The following is a 22,240-nucleotide window of genomic DNA, read 5'->3' on the forward strand; positions in this document are numbered from 1 at the left end:
GGCTGGTGATTTGAACAAGTATAAATTATTTTTGAGACCACCAGGGAAAATTGAAGACAGGTTAGGTATTAGACGAGATTAAGGAATTATTACTGATGTAGTTAGGTGTCATAATGGTATGTGGTTATTTTTATTTAAATACTGATGTGTTTACTGGGAGAAATAATGTATTTGTTTTAATAATACTCTGGTTTGGGAGGGTGGGATGCAAGGGTACTAGGGAATAAATGAAACAAGAATGGCAAAATTATTGATAATTTTTGAAACTGGATGGTAGGGGCATAAGGGCACATTATAGTAGTCTACTTGTGTATATGTTTGAACAGTTTTATAATAACTGTAGAATTTTTTTCAACAGTTAGAAAAATAACTGTTAGGAACTTTTTAATTTTTCTAAAAAGTGAAAAAGAAGTAGGGGATTGCTAGGAAAAGATAGATTTAAAAGGTTTTATCCAACCTACAAAAAAAGTGGCACAGTCATCTGTTTTCCTGGCTGCTTACTACTAGTATACAGGAGTAAGTCCATATTAAAAACAAATAATAGGCCGGGCGCGGTGGCTCACGCTTGTAATCCCAGCACTTTGGGAGGCCGAGGCGGGCGGATCACGAGGTCAGGAGATCGAGACCACGGTGAAACCCCGTCTCTACTAACAATACAAAAAATTAGCCGGGCGTGGTGGCAGGTGCCTGTAGTCCCAGCTACTTGGAGAGGCTGAGGCAGGAGAATGGCGTGAACACGGGAGGCGGAGCTTGCAGTGAGCTGAGATTGAGCCACTGTACTCCAGCCTGGGTGACAAAGAGAGACTCCGTCTCAAAAAAAAAAAAAAAACAAAAAAAACAAATAATAGCTTTATTGTTTTATTTTTATTCAGTATATTGGCATTTATAAAATTTAATGTGAAAATTCACATTAAGGTTTTCTCTGATTTATTACCATGGAATTTCTGTCTTCTGATAATAAAAGTGTCATTGAACTATATATAGTCTTAGCAGAGAAGATCATTAATAATTGTAGGGTTTGTCCTAAGTCCATATTATTGCAAAAATTATCACCAAAATAAAAAACATCTCTTCAGCTATTCAATTGGTCTTTCATCTTAATTGTTTTTGACTTGAAATCCTAGGCTTTTGACCTTTATGAACAAAGATATGCTGCTGTGAAGATACATCAGCTTAATAAAAGCTGGAGAGATGAGAAGAAAGAAAACTACCACAAGTAAATACTAATACTTTATGGTTTTTTAAAGTTGAGTATTTTTTGAACGATCATGGAGAATTAATACACTGTCTTATCGTAGACATGCCTGCAGAGAGTATAGAATACACAAAGAACTGGATCACCCCAGAATAGTTAAACTCTATGATTATTTCTCCTTGGATACAGATACGTAAGTGAATATTAAGGTTTAATTTTTAAGGAAAGATATGCTTGCTTTCTCTTTCCTCATCCTGTGTTGATGATATAAATACTCTCCATTTCCCCATTGTGATTCTGAATTCTTGGAATTACTTGTGTCTAATTTTTTTCTCTTCCTTGTTGTAGGTTTTGTACAGTGTTAGAATACTGTGAAGGCAATGACTTGGATTTCTATCTGAAGCAACACAAGTTAATGTCAGAGAAAGAAGCTAGGTCTATTGTAATGCAGATTGTAAACGCACTAAGATATCTCAATGAGATCAAACCCCCTATTATACATTATGATCTTAAGCCAGGTAATTATGAAATTTGTCTAATTTTTTTTAAACGAGTATAGTTTTTAAAAGTCATTATCTGAAAACATGTTTTTTGGTTTCGCTTTTAAGACATCAGTAGAATACTAGTAAAATTAGAAGTTATTAAAGTTATGTTTTTCATGTATGTATCATTAAAAGAATCATATTTTATTCTTAGGAAACATCCTGCTGGTAGATGGAACAGCATGTGGTGAAATCAAAATCACTGATTTTGGTCTGTCCAAGATTATGGATGATGATAGCTATGGTGTAGATGGAATGGATCTAACTTCCCAGGGGGCAGGCACTTACTGGTAAGTGTATTACTAAAAACATCAGAATGTCTAGATTAGTGCCCAGTGCTTTTATGATAATTTAGTGTTTTTTTATTTCCATGTAGCCATTAAGATTACTGTGGTAAAGGTACTGATATTAAAGCTCTTAGTTGAGAGGGAGACTTCCGTGGTCATTCCTCTTTTCTCATGTGTTCTTAACTGCAAATAACAGCATACTGGAGAGAGAATGACCTGGCATTAACAAGTGACTTTAGTACCTGCGAGTCAGAAACTCCTAACAGGAAGAATTCATTCATGGGTTTTCTTCTACAGTGTTTGTTAGGGTGATGTTTATCATAAATATACTTATGTTAATATAATATTTTAACTATTACAAGCAAAAACTGCAAGCATCAAGCCCTCTCTATGGAGGTTATATGGTAGCAGGGATCTTCATTTTATTTTGAGACAGGGTCTTGCCCTGTGCAGTGGTGTAATCTTAGTTCACTGCAGCCTCAAACTCCTAGGCTCAAGTGATCTGCCCACTTACTCTTGAGTAACTGAGACCACAGGTACGCACCCACTATGCCCAGCTAATCTAAATTTTTTGTAGAGACAAGGTCTTAATTTGTTGCCCAGGCTGGTCTTGAACTCCTGGTATCAAGTGATCTGCCTCTCCCAAAGTGCTTGGATTACAGGCATGAGCCACTGAACCTGGCTGGTGGTTTTTGTGGAAGATGGATGTTTTGTTGGTTATGAATGGAAGATAAATTTGGCATATTCTTTGGACTTGACTTTCAGAAATCCCTTTTAAAGACGTGATATGTATAGATTTAAATTTAGATATAATCACAGATGCATAGATACAAATCTAAATGACTGTCATCCCCTCAGTATACCTACGTGTTAACAAAAACTACTTCAGTATGAATTTTCAAACTTGTTAAATTCACCAAAGTGGAGAACATAAACTATAAAATTTCAAAACAAACTTAGTTCTCAGAGAAAATTAGTTTAGCATAAAGAGTGACATTTTAATGGGAAGAAAGATAACTGCGTTCAACTTCACTGAAACAGGATTGTGACTACAAACATAAATGTGACTTCAGGTTTTCCAGAGCAGTGTTCACACAACCTGAGCACATCATAACCAGTTATACACGATGCCACTGTTTGTATAGATTTCACTTTTAATGAACAGGGATTAGTCATATTCGTGTATTCTTTTAAAGCCACTTTAAAATTTTAAATTTGGCTTGTGGCATTTCCTAGGAACATGGATAAGATAATAATGTCATGAATTTTTTCTTCATGTTTTAAGAAAACTATTCAAACTGGTAACCCCCTGAAAGTCAATATTCTCAAAGTCTTTGGATTTTTTTCTTTTAGCAACAAGGCTCTTTTTTTTTTTTTTTAACAACAAAATCTTATTCTAATAAAACCAACAAAAACAAAGCATCTTGGTAGAATCTTAGATTCCATGGAAGATAGCTTGAAAGCCATGTTCTAAATAATAAATTTTTCTTCCTCTGCAGGACATTCTCATTATTTGTTTCTCTCTCACTGTGGCTTCACTAGTATAGGGAAGGACAAGGAAATTTCCCTTTTACAGATGGTGGAGGGACAAAGAGCTTATGTTTCAGGGACTGTACTGGAAGGAGATATAATAATGGCATTGTTATATAGGAACATGGAATGTATTTCTCGTGGAAATCTGTGGTCCAAAAATTGGTTTATGTCTACAATCATATTAGTTGTTTAGCTATGTACAGCTGACCTTGAATAATATGGGTTTGAAATGCATGGGTCCACTTTTATGTGGCTTTTTTTTTTTTTCGATAAATACATTGGAAAATTTTTTGGAGATTTCCAACAGTTCGAAAAATCTCACTGATGAACCATGTAGCCTAGAAATATTGAAAAAATTGGTTGGACACGGTGGCTCATGCCTGTAATCCGAGCATTCTGGGAGGCTGAGGCAGGCGGATCACTTGAGGTCAGGAGTTCGAGACCAGCCTGGCCAACATGGTGAAACCTCGTCTCTACTAAAAATACTAAAAGTACAACAGTTAGCTGGGCGTGGCGGTGCATGCCTGGAATCCCAGCTACTCAGGAGGCTGAGGCAGGAGAATTGTTTGAACCCAGGAGGCAGAGGTTGCAGTGAGCTGAGATCACGCCACTGCACTCCTGCCTGGGCGACAGAGCAAGACTCTGTCTCAAAAAAAAAAAAATACTGAAAAAATTAAGAAAAAGGTATGTCACGAAGGCATGAAATGTATGTAGATACTCGTCTGTTTTATCGTTTACTGCCATAAAATATACACAAATCTATTATAAGAAGTTAAAATTTATCAAAACACGTATACAAACACAGACTGTACCTGGTGCTATTTGCAGTTGAGAGAAATGTAAACAAACGTAAAGATGCCGAATTAAATAATAACTTCATAAAATTAACTGTACCATATACTGTGTACTGTAATAATTTTGTAGCTACATCTTGTTGCTATTGTAAGGAGCTCAACTGTTTTGAGTATCTGTGATGCTAATCTCTTCCACGTGAGCAATTAATCTGTCCAGTAAAAGGCCTATTGCAGTAAAAAGTAATCTCTCGTAATTCTCAAATATTTTTCATCATGTTTAGTGCAATATTGTCAACCTTGAATAACAGCAGTAATGATGGAAATGCTCTCAAGGATCAGAGAAAAATCATGACATTACAAGAAAAAGTTGAATTGCTTGATATGTACCACATAGATTGAGGTCTGCAGGTGCAGTTGCCCACCATTCCAAGATAAATGAATTCAACAAAAAGATCATTGTTAAAAAAAGAAATTTGTAAAGCTGTCACTGCAGCTATGTCAGCAGGCACAGAAACCTTGTACTTTTTTTTTTTTTTTGGAGACGGAATCTTGCTCTGTCGCCCAGGCTGGAGTGCAGTGGCGCAATCTCGGCTCACTGCAAGCTCCGCCTCCCGGGTTCACACCATTCTCCTGCCTCAGCCTCCCAAGCAGCTGGGACCACAGGAACCCACCACCACGCCTGGCCAATTTTTTGTATTTTTAGTAGAGACGGGGTTTCACCATGTTAGGATGGTCTTGATCTCCTGACCTCATGATCCACCCGTCTCGGCCTCCCCAAAGTGCTGGGATTACAGGCGTGAGCCACCGTGCCTGGCGAAACCTTGTACTTTTTGCAAAATACCCTTTTATCTCTAATTGAAAATGCAAGCCGTGCACGGTGGCTCATGCCTCTAATCCTAGCACTTTTGGGAAGCTGAGGCAGGCAGATCAGATCACTTGAGCCTGAGAGATGAAGATCAGCCTGAGCAACATGGAAAAACACCATCTCTACATAAAAATACAAAAATTAGCCAAATGTGGTGGCACACACCTGTAGTCCCAGCTACACAGGAGGCTGAGACAAGAGGATCATCGCTTGAGCCTGGGATGTGGAGACTGCAGTAAGCCCAGATTGCACCACAGCACTCCAGCCTGGGTAACAGAGTGAGAACATGTCTGTTACATGAACTACACACCTGTAGTCCCAGCTACTCGTAGTCCTAGCTACTCGGGAGGCTGAGGCAGGAGAATGGCATGAACCCGGGAGGCGGAGTTTGCAGTGAGCCGAGATTGTGCCACTGCACTCCAGCCTGGGTGACAGAGCCAGACTGTCTCAAAAGTAGAAAAGAAAAAGAGATTATATGACCATTTTAAAGCAAAAGGAAGGTGAAGGATCTAAAGCTGGAGAATTTCATGCCAGTAAAGGATGGTTTAATAATTTTAGAAAAAGGATTGGCTTTAAAAATGTCAAGATAACAGGAGAAACAGCTCCCACCAACCAAGAGTTCCCAGATGCTATTAAGAAAATAATTGAGGCCAGGCGTGGTGGCTCACGCCTGTAATCCCAGCACTTTGTGAGGCCAAGGCGGGCGGATCACGAGGTCAAGAGATTGAGACCATCCTGGCCAACGGTGAAACCCCCATCTCTACTAAAAATACAAAAATTAGCTGGGTGTGGTGGTACATGCCTGTAGTCTCAGCTACTAGGGAGGCTGAGGCAGGAGAATTGCTTGAACCCAGTAGGCAGAGGTTGCAGTGAGCAAGATGACACCACTGCACTCCAGCCTGGGCAACAGAGCAAGATTCGGTCTCATGAATGAATGAATGAATGAAAAAGAAAAAATACTTGAGGCGAAAGGATAGCTGCCTGAACAGATAATGTAATGCAGACAGAAGTGCCCTATTCTGGAAAATAAAAATGCCACGAAGGACATTTATTTGTAAGGAAGAGAAGTGAGCACCAGGATTTGATGCAGGAAGGGACAGACCAACTCTACTGTTATATGCAAATGCAGTTGGGTTTATGATCAGGACTGCCCTTATCTATAAAGCTGCTAACTCTGGAGCCTCAAACAGAGAAGATAAATACCAGCTGCCAGTCTTTTGCCTATACAACAAGGAGGCCTGGACAATTAGAACCCTTTTTTTGGATTGGTTCCATCAGTGCTTTATCCCTGAAGTCAGGAAGTACCTTGCCAATAAGGGACCACCTTTTAAGGTTCTTTTGATACTGGACAATGCCCCTGGCCACCTAGGAGCCCATGAGTTTAACATTGAAGATACTGAAGCCATCTACTTGTCCCCAAACACAACAATATCTGTAATTCAGCCTCTAGATCAAGAGGTCTTAAGGAACTTTAAGGCCCATTACACATGATACTCTATGGAAAGGATTGTCAGTGCTGTTAAAGAGGACCCCAGTAGACAGAACATCATGAAAGTCTGGAAGGATTACACCACTGAAGATGTCATCATTGTTTTAGAAAAAGCCATGAAAGCCATCAAGCCTGAAAGAGTACATTCCTGCAAGAGAAAACCGTGTCCAGATGTTGCATGTGACTTCACAGGATTTATGACAGAGGCAGTCAAGGAAATCATGAAAGAGACTGTGGATATGGCGAAGAAGGTGGGGTGAAGGGTTTCAAGATATGGATCTTGGAGAAATTCAAGAGCTAAAAGACAGTCCTCCAGAGGAATTAAGGTGACTTGATGGAGATGAGTGCTTCCAAACTGGTGCCAGATGATGAGAAACTAGTAGTAGAAGAGGCACTGCCAGAAAACAAGTTGACATTAGACAGCCTGGCAGAAGGGTTTCTATTAGTCAAGACATTGCTTTTGACTTTTATGATATGGACCCTTCTATAATACAGGCACTGAAACTAAAGCAAATGGTGGAAGAAGGATTGATACTATATGAAAAAGCAAAACAAATTATGATGTCTGTAAAGTTGCACTGTGTCTGCCTCCCCTTTCATCTCTTCTCCCCCATCACCCCTGAGAGCAAAACTAACCCCTCCTCAGTCTACTCAACCTAAAGATGACAAGGATGAAAACTTTTGTCATAATCCACTTTCACTTAATGAATAGTGATTTTCTCTTACGATTTTTCTTAATGGCAATTTTTTTCCTCTAGCTTACTATAAGCATTTAGTATATGATACAGCATATAAAATATGTGTTAATTAACTGTTCATGTTATCAGTAAGTCAACTTCCAGTCAACAGTGGGCTATTAGTAGTTAACTTTTTTTTTTTTTGACAGAGTTTTGCTCTTGTCGCCCAGGCTGGAGTGCAATGGCACGGTCTTGGCTCACTGCAACCTCTGCCTCCCAGGTTCAAGCGATTCTCCTGCCTCAGCCTCCCAAGTAGTTGGGATTACAGGTGCCCGCCACCATGCCTGGCTAATTTTTTTGTATTTTTAGTAGAGACAGGGTTTCTCCATGTTGGCCAGGCTGGTCTCGAACTGCCGACCTCGTGTTCTACCCGTCTCAGCCTCCCAAAGTGCTGGGATTACAGGCGTGAGCCACCACGCTCAGCCTAGTAGTTAACTTTTTAACTTTTTAGGGAGAGTCAAAAGTTAGACATGTGGCCAGGCACAGTGGCTCACTCATGCCTCTGATCCCAGCAGGAAGACCACTTGAGCCCAGGAGTTGAAGACCAACCTGGGCAACATAGCAAGACCCTGTCTGTATAAATTTTTTTAAAAAATTAGCCACACACGGTGGTGTGTGCCTGTGGTCCCAGCTAATTGGGAGGCTAAAGTGGGAGAATCGCTTGAGCCTTGGAGATCGAGGCTGCAGTGAGCCGTGATCGCACCACTGCATTCCAGCCTGGGCAACACAGTGAGACCTGGTCTCAAAAAAAATAAATAAAAATCATACATGGATTCTCAACTGCATGGGTCAGTGCCTCCAACCCCTGTATTGTTTAAGGGTAAACTGTATTTGATATATTTGGATAGCACCATAAATACTCATGTATTTTAGAATACACATATAATATTGCTCTTATAAATTACCTTTCATCCTCAGAAACTTAAAATATTTAGTTTTGTCTCTCTGGTCTCAAATTCACTAAATCCTGGTGGACATCTTTTCCCAAGTTACTTTGACGTCAATTTCTGTGGTTGCTCTCCTTGCATACATACACCTCGTGCCTGGAGAGAGTATAGCTTAATGTTTACAAGCCATTCCTGTTTCAGTTACACACATAGACACCTGCATAAAATACACACTTTTATTGATAAATCTAGCTTTTTACTGCATTACAAATGAGTTATTGGTTATCTTTGGTGGTTTTACTTCATGGAAGTTTCATGTGTTTTTTAAGAGATCTGTCAACATCCTGCTGAAATCTTAATGATTTTAGCATAGTGAATACAAAACTGCATTTTTTTTTTTAAAGTAAATTCCCATTTAGCAGCATTATTTTGATAATTTTATCTAAATTTTTGAGGTGTGAGATACTTGCATCCCTGTGATGGATCTTTTACTTATAACTGGAGATGACAATTTGACTTTTACCCTTCATCTATTAAAAATTATGAACTGGCTTAGTGTGGTGGCTCATGCCTGTAATCCTAGCACTTTGCAAGGCCAAGGCGGGAGGATCACATAAGTCCAGTAGTTCGAGACCAGCTTGGTCAACAGCGCAAGACTATCACTACAAAGAAGAAAATATTAGCTGGGCGTGCTAGTGCACATCTGTAGTCCCATCTGTTTGGGAGGCTAAGGTGCGAGGGTCACATGAGCCCAGGAGTGTGAGGCTGCAGTGAGCTATGATCGTACCACTGTACTCCAGCCTGGGTGACAGAGTGGGACCCTGTATCAAAAAAAATTATGAACTTATAAGTAGGACTTAGATATTTTTAAAATAGTAATTTTGAATACCTATTGTGTGTCAGACACTGCTAGTGCTTGAAACTGCACAGTGAATAAGAGTTCCTTGAGCTGCTCACAGTCTGGTGTGATTGTAGTTTAATGCCATAATAGAGGCATTGCACCATTGTGCAGTAACAGAGAAAAGCAGAGCCACCTGGGGAGAAGCAAAAGGCGGCTTATGGGGGTTGGGTGGGTCTTGAAGAAAAAAAGATGCTAAGTAATTGGAGTGATTAGGGAAGGCAGTAGTGATTGTCATATTCAAAAGCTCAGAGGATAAAGGAGAGCCGAGTGGGGACGCCAAGTGAATTGGTTTTGACTAGGCAATTTGGCAGGTTAGGGTGGGGGAAAATGGTGTATGCAGATTTTGAAAATGTATGTTGTTGCTGGATTAGCATGGGTCTTGTGTTACAAACAAGAGATACAAGGTCTTGTTGGCAGTAAGTACTGTCGAAGTTGTTTGAACAAAAGAACCACGTGATCAGGTATATATTTTAGGGAGAGAAGTGCCTACAGTTTGAACAGTGGTTAAAGAGGATGGGAGAGGATTTCTTCTACTATTATTAGATACTCTAAATTAGACCATTGTAACCTCTTTAAGTTTTTGTTTCAGTAGATAAGATAGAGATAGATAGATCGATAGATAGATAATGAACTTTATCACAATGTTGTATGTGTTGGCTCTAGAGTTAAATGATAAAAGAATGTAAATGCTCTAGAAGTTCAGTTGATGATTTTCACTGATGGAAGTCCTAGAGTTTATGTATGAATAAAATTAGTGGTCTAAGATTTTACACTTAGAAGATTTTAAGTTACAGATTGTCAGTAGTAACCTTTTTTCTCTCCCACAAAACTTACAGGTATTTACCTCCTGAGTGTTTTGTAGTTGGAAAAGAGCCACCAAAGATTTCCAACAAGGTTGATGTATGGTCGGTTGGAGTCATCTTCTTTCAGTGTCTTTATGGTAGAAAGGTAAATTGAATTCTACCAGCCTTCAGCTATACAGAGATAAATTAAGTTGAATTTTTCCTTCTTAAAAGCAAAATTTCACTAACTTAAAGTCAATTTAGATCCTTCTAAAGAAAGCCAGGCTTCTCCTCTATTTCTTCCTAAAATTTCCATGGATCAGAATTATTTTAATGTCACACCAGTTTACTTGACCTACTTTTTGCTTTCTTTCCTTTTTTTAAGAAAAGTAACTATCTGTTAACATGCTAATATTTGTCTACTATTGGGAATACTGGAATCAATACTTTTCATTATCCACCATTCACCTGACCTCCTCTTACACCCCCCACCCCACCCACACACACAGTTTGGCCTGGGTGGGCAGTTTCCCCCTGTTGCTCATCAGGGAAATACCATCAAACTTAGTCTTATTTCCCAACTTCTTTTTATACTGAAGTTGGAAGTGCAGGTTACCATAGATATTATCTAGCCCACATCCCACCCCATCCCTTCATCAATAGGGGAAGAGAGGTTAAGGGATTTGTGTGGGATCCAGAGCTCTTTTGTTTGAATTTGCCTGTGTTGCACAAAGTATTTTATTCTTTGGAAATTGTCATAGACATTTTCATTACTACTTCATCTCTTCTCTAACTGAACTTCATTGTTTATTCAGAATAAAGTTTTAAATTTCTTTTTATGTTTTTATCTTATATTGCAACAGCATTATTTTCTTCTTCTTACAGTGTTTAATCTATGTTGAAGATCTATTAGATAGGCTTTCTTGGCCTGCTATCAATTATACCTTGTTTGTATGAGAATTCATCTCAGGTTTCAAATAACTGAGGAAGATTTTAGAACACAAAATATTTGGATTTTGGGCTTTGGGAATTCGCTTAAACAGAAATGATATCTGTGTTTAAATATTTTGTGAGAAAAGTATCTCAACGTTTAATTTTTTTTTTAAAGCCATTTGGTCACAATCAATCTCAACAAGACATTCTTCAAGAAAATACAATATTAAAAGCCACAGAAGTCCAGTTCCCTGTAAAACCAGTTGTAAGCAGTGAAGCCAAGGTATTAAATTTTTGTAAATGAGTTTTGTGAAGTAACTTTTCTTTCATCAGTTGTGCTGACAACAAGGTAAGTACTTTCCAGTAAGTAAAGTCACAAGACTCGCTGCTGCAGGGGATCTGTCCAGCAGGGGCTGGTGATTTACTTTCAGAAAAGGAGTTGCATCAGCCTCTGGTTGCTATAGTTTTTATTTTTTAAGCACCCAAATATGGTCTCTGATTGTTTATGTTCATCAGCTGCTACTTTGAAAATTAGGGAAAAATCACAAGATCTGGGCTCATCATTACCTTTTATGTATTATTTATCTGCTTATGTTAATACTGAGATATATAAGTATATAAGAAATATTAAAAGTAATAATAAGGCTGGGCGTGGTGGGCTCATACCTGTAATCCCAGCACTTTGGGAGGCCAAGGCGGGCAGATCATCTGAGGTCAGGAGTTTGAGACCAGCCTGACCAACATGGTGAAACCCCGCCTCTACTAAAAATAAAAAAATTAGCCAGGCGTGGTGGCACATGCCTGTAATCCCAGCTACTTGGGAGGCTGAGGCAGGAGGATCACTTGAACCTGGGAAGTGGAGGTTGCAGTGAGCCGAGATCATGCCATTGCACTCCAGCCTGGGTGACAGAGCGAGACTCGGTCTCAAAAAAAAAAAAAAGAAAGAAAGTAATAAATACCATTTATTTTAGTGCTTTTATATACATTATCTTGTAGCAACCTTATGAGGTATAGGTACTTTTGTTATTCCCATTTTATAAAAGAGGAGAACAGCCATGCCATGGCAAAAGGACCTTGTTCAGGATCATACCAGCTAGTAGGCAGCAGAGCTGCGGCTCACAAGTATCTACTCCTCCAGACTCCAAAGTCCATAGCCTTGACCTCTATGCTGCTCTGTATTAGCTCTTGAGAGCTAATCCAGTATAATCCATATGTCTGTATAATAAAATTACAGGAAATAGCTATTTCTAATTAATAGCAAAACTTTTTTGGTGTTCAATATCTTCCTGCCTTCATCCTATCAGCCTTTTGTGTTTGTGTTTTTATGACTCCTCTGTCGCACTCATCACAAAGCTCTTTTCTCTGTGGCTTGCTGTTGTAGTCTTCTCTTTTTTAAACCTCATCAAATTCATAAGACACATGAAGCTCCTATTTTTTTCTGGTGTGAATAGTTCAGGCCATAAGAATAATTCATAAACAGACACTATATAGTTTCTATATTCTGTTATTCTTACATGGTGCAGATAAATACTGCGAGATGTTTGGGGTCATAGTAACCTACCTAATTGAAAATATGCTGGGTTTTGTGTAATCTGATTGTGTTTATTAGAACTGTCCAGCATTCCATTTTGTCTCTTATATCTTTATTGGTTTTTTGTAAATTATGTGAATGGTGGTTAAAACATTTTGACAATTAAAAAGATAAATATAGGCCAGGCATGGTGGCTTACATTTGTAATCCCAGCACTTTGGGAGGCCAAGGCAAGACGATCACTTGAGGCCAAAAGTTCAGGAACAGCCTGGGCTGTAACATAATGAGACCCCATCTCTTAAAAAAAAAAAAAGAGGCTAGGCTTAGTAGCCATATATGCCTATAATCTCAACACTTTGAGAGGCAGAGGTGGTTGAGCCTTGGGGTTCAAGACCAGCCTGACCAACATGGCAAAACCTGGTCTCTACCAAAAATACAAAAATTAGCCAGGCATTGTGGCACACATCTAGAGTCCCAGCTGCTTGGGAGTCTGAGGTGGGAGGATCACCTGAGCTCATGGAGGTCAAGGCTGCAGTGAGCCATGATGATACCGCTGCACTCGAACCTGGGGGGACAGAGTGAGACCCTGTCTCAAAAAAAACAAATAGGCCAGGCGCGGTGGCTCACACCTATAATCCAGCAATTTGGGAGGTCCAGACAGGCAGATTGCCTGAGCCCAGGAGTTCGGGACCAGCCTGGGCAACATGGTGAAACCCCATCTCTACTAAAAATATAAAAATTAGCCCGGTGTAGGGGCCCGTGCCTTTAGTTTCAGCTTCTCGGGATGCTGAGCTGGGAGGATCGCTTGAGACCAAGAGGTAGAGGTTGCAGTGAGGTGAGATTGCACCACTCCACTCCAGCATGGGTGACAGAGCAAAGACCCTGTCTCAAAAAAACAAAAGAGGGGCCGGGCGCGGTGGCTCACACTTGTAATCCCAGCACTTTGGGAGGCCGAGGCGGGCGGATCACGAGGTCAGGAGATCGAGACCACGGTGAAACCCCGTCTCTACCAAAAATACAAAAAATTAGCCGGGCGTGGTGGCGGGCGCCTGTAGTCCCAGCTACTCGGAGAGGCTGAGGCAGGAGAATGGCGTGAACCCGGGAGGCAGAGGTTGCAGTGAGCCGAGATCGCGCCACTGCACTCCAGCCTGGGTGACAGAGCGAGACTCCGTCTCAAAAAAAAAAAAAAAAAGAGATAAATATTCTAAAGCAAAATGAATTATTTTTGTAAGATAAACATGACTCCTTTAAAAATATTTTAACTGTGCTAGCATCTAAATCTTATCTTATTTTCTGTCTATAGCCTCATTGAGAACAGAAATTAAATGAATTTAGTTGACGCAAGATCGTTTTTTAAATACTGACCGAAAAGACGAGGAGAAGTGGAGTTGCCAAAGGCAACATCTCTTTTAGCCATTCTTGGTTCTCTCCTTAGGCTCTTGTAGGCGCCACAGTCACCTTCTTGAGATCTGGAATCCAGGAAGGGTTAAGGGGTTGTTGGGGGGATATAATATTAATATGATACAATTATATAATATTAATATTTTAATGTAATATATAATATCTCTATATCCTGTATCACTACAGAAGATACCTTTGCCAAGTACTTTCCCTGACTTGGTGTGGGCATCTTTAAGTACATTATTTGTTGCAGACTTAACCTTAACCTTGCTATTGATAGCCTTTCCACCCCTCAAACTCTAACATATCAGTCTTGATGTTTTTTCTCCCTCTTAATCATTTTTCAAAGTGATCTCTGAAACTTTGTTAAAGATAAAAAAAATAAGACCTCTAAGGGATCCGATCGACTTCCAGTAAACAGTAAGCTATGGTAAAATGAGAATAGCTAGGTATATTTTTAGAGAAAAATATACTTCTGATGAATTTCAAAGCAAAGAAAGTGCAAAATAGTTGCCTTTTAATGTGATTATACTTCTGTTTAATGGTATATATTAATTTCTAGTGTCAGCAGTAAGAAAGGGAAACAATTACCAGTTACCTCCTGAGAATATTTTATCTGTTCCCTCCCCTCAAAAAAAGGATGAACCTCAAAATTTAATATTGAGTGAAAGAGGCCTGGCAAAGGAGAACATAACTTACAATTCTATTTATATAAAATTCAAAACAATCAGAACTCAACTATGGTGTTAGAAGTCAAGATAAAGTTTACCCAGGTTCGACTGGGGACAGAGCCAGTGCCTGGAACCGGGCATGAGGGGGATTCAGAGGTTCTTTTTCTTGATCTGGTTGCCAGTTACATAGATGTATTTACTTTGTGCTATGCACTTACGATTTGTGTGCATTTCTAAAAATGTGTTACACTTCAGGAAAAGTTTTTTTTTTTTTGTAAGAGGCTATTCTCAAAGAAAAACTAAGTAAAATTGGTTTGAGAAAAAAAAAGTGATTATGTTCCATTTATTTAGCTTTTCCATGAGTGTAATGAAGCATAGGGTTAACCTGGGAAACAATGTCCCTAATGGAAGTGTCACTTCAGTGATCTCTTCATCTAAAGAAAGTCTTTATGCCAGTAGGAAAAAAAATAATGGCTGAAAATGGCATCTTACCCTTTGCTAAACTGAAGTGATAACAAAATGGGATGAGGGTGGGAGGACTGTTTAGCAGAAGAAAAATGCTAGAAAAAGAAGTCTTCAGAATTTCATAAGCAGAAACAACTTTCCAGTAAAAGTTCAAATGGTTGCAATAGTAATTTAGACTGTAAAGTGAACCGCTGCAGGGGCTTCAAGCGGTGAGTTGCATTTGGAGTGAGAATTTTATAGCTATAGAATTTTTTTTTAAGGTTTGAACTTCCAATAAAATGAGATTTACTTATGTCTTAAATGTGTCCATCCTTCTGTTGATTCAGTTGATTGATATTTAGAAGGGAAAAAGATCATTAATTGCTGACATTTTCTTTCTCTTTTTGAGGCCTTTATAAGACGCTGTTTGGCATATCGAAAAGAAGATCGATTTGATGTGCACCAGCTGGCAAATGACCCATACCTTCTCCCACACATGAGAAGATCAAATTCTTCAGGAAACCTACACATGGCTGGGCTGACAGCATCCCCTACGCCCCCTTCTTCAAGCATAATTACTTACTGACTTTCCTCCAAGATTGGCATGATATCTTTGAATTGCTTCCAGATGCACACTTAAGTTTGAGAGCATTTGAGTGTTTGTTTTTGTTTTTTTTACACAAGACATGGTTAAGAACTGTTTGTGAACTGAAGTTCCTCATAGTGTCATTTGTATGAGAGTGGATCATGGACAATGAATAAATGCACACTTCTGACTATAATTTTGAGCAGTGAAGGATGACTGCCTGTTACACAGAAACAGGAATACCATGTTAAGATAGAAGAAAAAAAATTTGTTTATTTGGGGGAACACTGTAAATAACGTTTATAATACTTAAATACATTTGGTTGTTACTAGAGAGTTCTAATATGAAGGGTAGTTTTTCATTATTTAAAAACACATGGAAAAATATGAGACATATTTCTAACATACGAACTATAGTGCCTGGATACATTCTTCAGCATTTGGCAGTTAATCTGCTGAAACCAAAGTAAGAACTGAATGACAGTGACAGTTGTGTTTTATAGTAATAGAATGTGAGAGTTAGAATCCTTGGACAAAGTTAGGCTTTGTCATTTGCCTATTCAGACTTTTACCAAGTTGTACCTCGAGATCACATGTCTGTTTTCTTTCACTGGTTATATTAAAGGGAGAGCTATTATTTCTAAATACTTTACACCTTTGACAAAATGAGCTGCTTGGTTTGAAATCAGTTGAATTCACTAAATTATAATATTGCCAGTGTTTTCAACACGTTAGAATTGATAACAGGTGTTTTTCTTTTGGTACCAGGCCTTGTTCATCAAAACAGGTGACGGTATGTAACCAAATGCAGACCAGTTCTATGCAGGATAATGATAAATTCCCTTCTAGCTCTATTGTAAATTGTTGTACAGATGTCATATTTCAATTACTAAGTTTCAGCAGCTTATTCTTGTACAAATGTTTAAAATATGGCTTTTCTAATTGGATATTGTATTTTTTTTAAGTCTTCTTGAAGGCGCTCTAATTGCTGCTAAATGATGTTGCTTCTTTGCTAAAAAATTAAATGACCTAGAAGGTGCAAGTTGACTGTACATCATAGAGAGATACTAAAAAGCAGACAGTCATTAACAAGATGTAAAAGTGATCCATGTTGGACATAATTGAGTTTTTTAAATCAGTTTATTGGGTTCTAGGGCTATAGAACACATAGATACTAGATTTTTAATTTGTTCATGGTTATTCTACATTTCTAGAAAGTTCTTATCAGCAAGATGGTCCCATAAACAAATTTCTTGTGGTTTGTACAGATTTGTTAAAATGTGAACATTTTCTAACTGCCTTGTAGGGTAGAAACCAGTATTTTTCAGGATGCTGTATTTCACTCCTGTAAGGACTTTTTCTTTATTGTCACATTCATAATGCTGATACTTACATGTAAGTTGTTCATGTTGCAGAAAAAGGTTATACTTACCACGGATTCTCTTTAATATTGTACAGTTAAACTGTATTTCTGATGTTGCAAGCCATTTTGTTTTTTCCTTGTACATAGACACATTGTCTCTTTAAAATGCTGCTGAAATTGTAGAGAATATAGCCAAAACAGTAATAAACAATGACAGTTAAAATGTAAAGACTATGAAAATTACATTGGAAGGGAGCTTTCAAGATGGTAGGATATTGACTGAGCTCCTTTACTTAAAAATCAGCTAAATAAATTCCTTAAGTATACTTCAAGACAAGTGTAAATTGTTTCAAGCTGGTAAAGTTAAACCTAATAACCATTATCAAGGCAACTCCTGGGTAAGTAACACTTAGAACTATCAAGAGTGGTTTAAGGGGCTGGCTATACCCATTCCTCTGTAGAGCAGAGAGAAATCCTATTAAAAAAATACTACACAGTAATGAAATCTTAGCATTGATTGAGTGCTTTACATGCTGCCTGCAAGTTTTCAGCTTTGTTGTTGGAGTTTCCGTCTTTATGAATTATAAAGTACTATGTTCATAAAGTAACATTTAAATTCCTGAACTAAAAGAAAATGCCCATTTTCCTTAAAATTTTGGGGAGATACGAAGTGAGTGTGTAAATCTAACTTTGAAGTTTGGTAAGTTACATAGTGCAGACCTAGAGATCACTGCTTTGCCATTTTACTTTCAAATGAATGAGAGCGACTGCTAGTGGCAGAACGCAGAAAAGGGGAAAAACAAGCCATGAAATGAAGTTGCTTTCTTGACCTGGGTTTAGGTCATCATTTTAAAATCAAAGATGTGTAGGAGATGAATCAACTTATAGACCCATATTTTCCTTCTAAAAGTTACCCAAAGAAATGTTACAGATTTTGAATAACATGCCAGTGACCCAGCAGGCCCAAGATGGCTAATTGAGCCACATTGAATAACTTAACTTTTACCCTCACATGGAAAGTTGGTATCTATTGCTAAATGATTTCAAGGTCACTCTGACAGTCTTTGACACTATTTTTTTTTTTTTTAGGGTTTTATTGTTTTCTGGTCTCCTGGTGTCTGTCCTCAGAATTAAAGCATGTCCTACATCCCTAAGATGATAGCCAAGGCCTCTCTTTTAAGAGTCAGCACTGATGTAGGGTAAAATCTACAGTTTTTGTATATGAATTTAAAATCTTTCTTTGATTTGAATTTGCTTTAGTGTGTGCATGTTGAGAGGAAGTAAGTGTAGAAACCACCCTAATTTGTAAGTTGGGAATTGGAGATACTTGGTGGTTTTTCAAAAATAAAGACTCAATCTTTTTTTTTCTTTTTTTTTTTTTTTTTAACACTCACTGCCATCTCCTTCTAAAACAACTCTGTCAGTTTAAATGGCATATAAAATGTGAACAAACACCTCATTACATGAAGTCAAAATGAAGAGCTTCAGTGAAACATCTAAAGAGTATATTGTGTGTTGTTTTGCTGTTCATCGTTACTTATTAAATGCAGTAATGATGTTGATTGCCCTCATGCTATTAGCTGTGTTTTACTTGTACAGTACAGTTCACCTAGATTGTTAATTTACTCTTAAAATTTAATTACATTGCTGTTTGATTTTTGTGTGAATGTTTTAACCTTACTTACACATTTAAAAGCCCATTGACAGGTCTTTCTTTAATTCTGCCTTAAGTTTTGACCTGTTAACTGATGATTTTTCTTCTACATATACTAAATTTCAATGTTCGGAAGATTTAATCTAATTCAAAAAGTGCTTTTAGGCTGGCAGTGATGGCTCATACCTGTAATCCCAGCACTTTGGGAGGCCAAGGCAGGTAAATCATTTGAGGTCAGGAGTTGGAGACCACCAACATGGTGAAACCCCATCTCTACTAAAAGTACAAAAAAATTAGCTGGGCATGGTGGTGCATACCTGTAATCTCAGCTACTCAGGAGGCTGAGGCAGGATAGTCACTTGAACGCCAGAGGCCCAGGTTGCGGTGAGCCAAGATCACACCACTGCACTCCAGCCTGGGCGACAGGGTGAGACTCCATCTCAAAAATAAATAAGTGCGTGCTTTTAGCAGCTAGTTTTAGAATTAAATTGGAATTCTAGTTCCTGTGTTTCAGTTCATTCTTCGGCAGTTTTAGAATTTATATAACTTGTTTTTCAATTTAAATTAGATGTATTTCCTACAACATAAACATCTCCATTTACCTTCCCCTACTTTCCGTTCGTTTCTCTTTTTTGAGGATTACCCCCCTCCCCCTCCCCCCGGAATTCTATAATTTTTGAAAAGGAAAAATTTGAGTAAATGTGTTTAAATCAACTTTTAAAGTTATTTGCAGAGAGCCAGAGAATGGGGTAGAAGAGTTAGGACAAAAATGCATGGCTTTCACCTGGAAATCTTCATTTGTCTAAAGTAATAGGGATGTGGATTATCTACACACATGACTGGTTTTGTTTTTGTTTGAGATGGGGTTTCACTCTGTCACCCAGGCTGGAGTGCAGTGGTATGATCTTGGCTCACTGCAACCTCTGCCTCCCAGGCTCAAGCTGGGACTACAGGCGTGTGCCACCATGCCCAGCTAGTTTTGTACTTTTTGTAGAGATGGGGTTTCACCATGTTGCCCAGGCTGATCTCAAACTCCTGGGCTCTGGCGACCTACCTGCCTGGGCCTCCTAAAGTGCTAGGATTACAGGTGTGAGCCACAGTGCCTGGCCCATATGACTGTTTTAAGAAGGTCAATAAAATAGGTTAAGATCTCAATTTTTTTGAACCAGAGTCTTTGGATTAAAATGTTGACTAACATTTACTACCTGTGCTTCTGGTTCCTCATCTGAAAATTAGGATAATAACTACCCATCGTGCAGAGTGGCTGCAAGGAAGGAATAAGTGAATTCACTTATGTAACACACTCAACCTTTACTTATATGCCCAGCTCATAAGTAGGTACTGTATATAAGCTGCTATTGTCATCATCGCTTTTTAAAACTCAAAGAAAGATTATTCTATTAGCCCTATTTATAAAATTCTGTCTGCTTTGCTTCCTGCAGTAATTTTAATTATTTTAAGAAATACTTTCACAGTGCTTGACTCAGGTTTCAAACAAGTGATGATTAGATTGTCTAGAAATGGAAGGTGAGGAAATGTAGCAATTTGAATCAAAAAGTAGTAGCTGTGTATGTGAACTAATTGCCGAAAGGATCATGCCCTCGTGATGCTGTTTCATCACAGATATCTGTCATATTTTCCAGAGTTTCCTTGCTAGTAACAACTGATTGAGGTAGGACAGATCACAGTATCCCTGTTTTACAAAGGAGGAAACATTTGGAGGGGGGAATAACAGTAAAGCCGCATAACTGGTAAACACAGATTTTGGAGTCTTGGAGCAAGGTTCTCTGTCACTCAGGCTGGAGTGCAGTGGTGCAGCCTCAGCTCACTGCAGCCTTGACCTCCCGGGCTCAAGCAGTCCTCCCACCTCAGCCTCCCAAGTAGCTGGGGCTACAGGTGCACGCCACCATACCCGGCTCCTTTTTTTGTATTTTTTGCAGGGGCTCACCATGTTGTCCAGGCTTGTCTCAAACTCCTGGGCCAAGTGATCCACCCACTTCAGTCTCCCAAAGTGCTAGACTTACAGATGTAACCTACACCATGCCTGATGTAAGAATTTTTCAAGTGTTAAATGAAGAATGCCATCTGAGCTGAGTCTTGTTGGCTGTGAGTCACTAGAGAGCAGAGCCCTGCCACAGACCCATTCTAGGTAAGATGGAGAGTGGGCTGCACCTTTTCTGTTCTTACATCTTTTTCCCTTGCCTTTTTAAGTCAAAGATCAGGTCCATCGATGAGCTACCCCATTCTACCTGTGTTACAGAAAGCACCTCATAGAGGTCTTTCTCTGCCTGCTGTCACAGGCACAGAAAGTACACCTGGTTCCTCTCCCTGCAGTGGTACCAGTTGGTCTTTAAAAAAAAAAAAAAAAAAAGGCTGGGCGCAGTGGCTCATGCCTGTAATCCCAGCACTTTGGAAGGCCGAGGCGGGTGGATCACCAGAGGTCGGGAGTTCGAGACCAGCCTGACCAACATGGAGAAACCCTGTGTCTACCAAAAATACAAAATTAGTCAGGTGTGGTGGCACATGCCTATAGTCCCAGCTACTCAGGAGGCTGAGGCAGGAGAAACGCTTGAACCCGGGAGGCAGAGGTTACAGTGAGCCGAGATTGTGCCATTGCACTCCAGCCTGGGCAATAACAGCAAAACTCCGTCCCCCCCACCCCCCCCCCAAAAAAAAGTTTAAAACTGACTCTAGTAAGTCAGTAACTCCTCTAAAGGAAGCCCTGGAACTTTGGAGAGATTTCACTAATTAACCAACTCACCAATATATAGCCCCTGAACATTGTATCTCGAAGTCTTCTAAATCTGATGAAATTACCTAAGTGTGGTGTTCTACCACCAAGATCACAAATGGGTACTTCTGATTGCATCAAGTGACTCTACTGGGGTTTAAAATTGCTGTATATAATTATGTTTAAGATTCTCTGTGTGATCCATTTTCACCTGAAGGACCTTAGATTGTTCTCAAAACTATATGCCTTGGGCCAAACAGTGTATGTGCATCACCAGCATCCCACCTGTTCTTGATTGGGTGTGTGGTATGTCACAGGGGTACTAAGGTCTTATTTCCATTATATGACAGACATCAAACTCAGATACTAAAATTACCTGATCTAAAGAATGAGCATGGCTGATTTGTTACTAATATTAGTCATGTTTTTGGTGTTTCAAATGATCTTGTGTCATATTGCATCTTAAGAGCATCTCTTTATGTCCGCTACTTCCCAAGTTCATAGCTTCCTTTTTTTTTTTTTTTTTTTTGATGAAGCTTAACTCTTGTTGCCCGGGCTGGAGTGCAATGGCACAGTCTCGGCTCACTGCAACCTCCGCCTCCTGGGTTCAAGAGATTCTCCTGCCTCAGCCTCTCAAGTAGCTGGGATTACAGGCGCGTGCCACCACACCCGGCTAATTTTTTATATTTTTAGTAGAGACGGGGTTTCACCATGTTGGCCAGGCTGGTCTTGAACTCCTGACCTCAGGTGATCCACCCACCTTGGCCTCCCAAAGTGCTGGGATTACAGGCGTGAGCTACCGCGCCCGGCCCATAGCTTCCTTTTAAGGAGATATTTAGAAGGATGAAAGTGGAAGAAAGCATGGGTTTGGAAGTCTGACCTGGCTTTGCCTCCCAGCTTTGTTACTTGATAGC

General features: G+C 39.2%; 1 protein-coding gene across 4 annotated transcripts in view; it reads left to right on the forward strand.

Annotated features, from left to right (window-relative positions):
* The window catches only part of TLK1 (tousled like kinase 1), a 176,792-nt gene extending 160,408 nt beyond the window's left edge, over window positions 1-16,384 (forward strand). For all 4 annotated transcript variants that reach the window (XM_032755418.2, XM_032755419.2, XM_058441275.1 and 1 more), the window contains 7 exons: window positions 1,125-1,216; window positions 1,299-1,388; window positions 1,544-1,713; window positions 1,892-2,027; window positions 10,067-10,178; window positions 11,121-11,228; window positions 15,402-16,384. In XM_032755418.2, the coding sequence (XP_032611309.1) occupies window positions 1,125-1,216; window positions 1,299-1,388; window positions 1,544-1,713; window positions 1,892-2,027; window positions 10,067-10,178; window positions 11,121-11,228; window positions 15,402-15,578 (885 nt within the window). In that variant the 3' untranslated portion in view covers window positions 15,579-16,384. The remainder of the gene's footprint in view (window positions 1-1,124; window positions 1,217-1,298; window positions 1,389-1,543; window positions 1,714-1,891; window positions 2,028-10,066; window positions 10,179-11,120; window positions 11,229-15,401) is intronic.
* The last annotated feature ends 5,856 nt before the right edge of the window (window positions 16,385-22,240 follow it).

Source organism: Hylobates moloch, unplaced genomic scaffold (assembly GCF_009828535.3).
Source record: "Hylobates moloch isolate HMO894 unplaced genomic scaffold, HMol_V3 SCAFFOLD_1, whole genome shotgun sequence".
Taxonomy (NCBI): Eukaryota; Metazoa; Chordata; class Mammalia; order Primates; family Hylobatidae; genus Hylobates; species Hylobates moloch.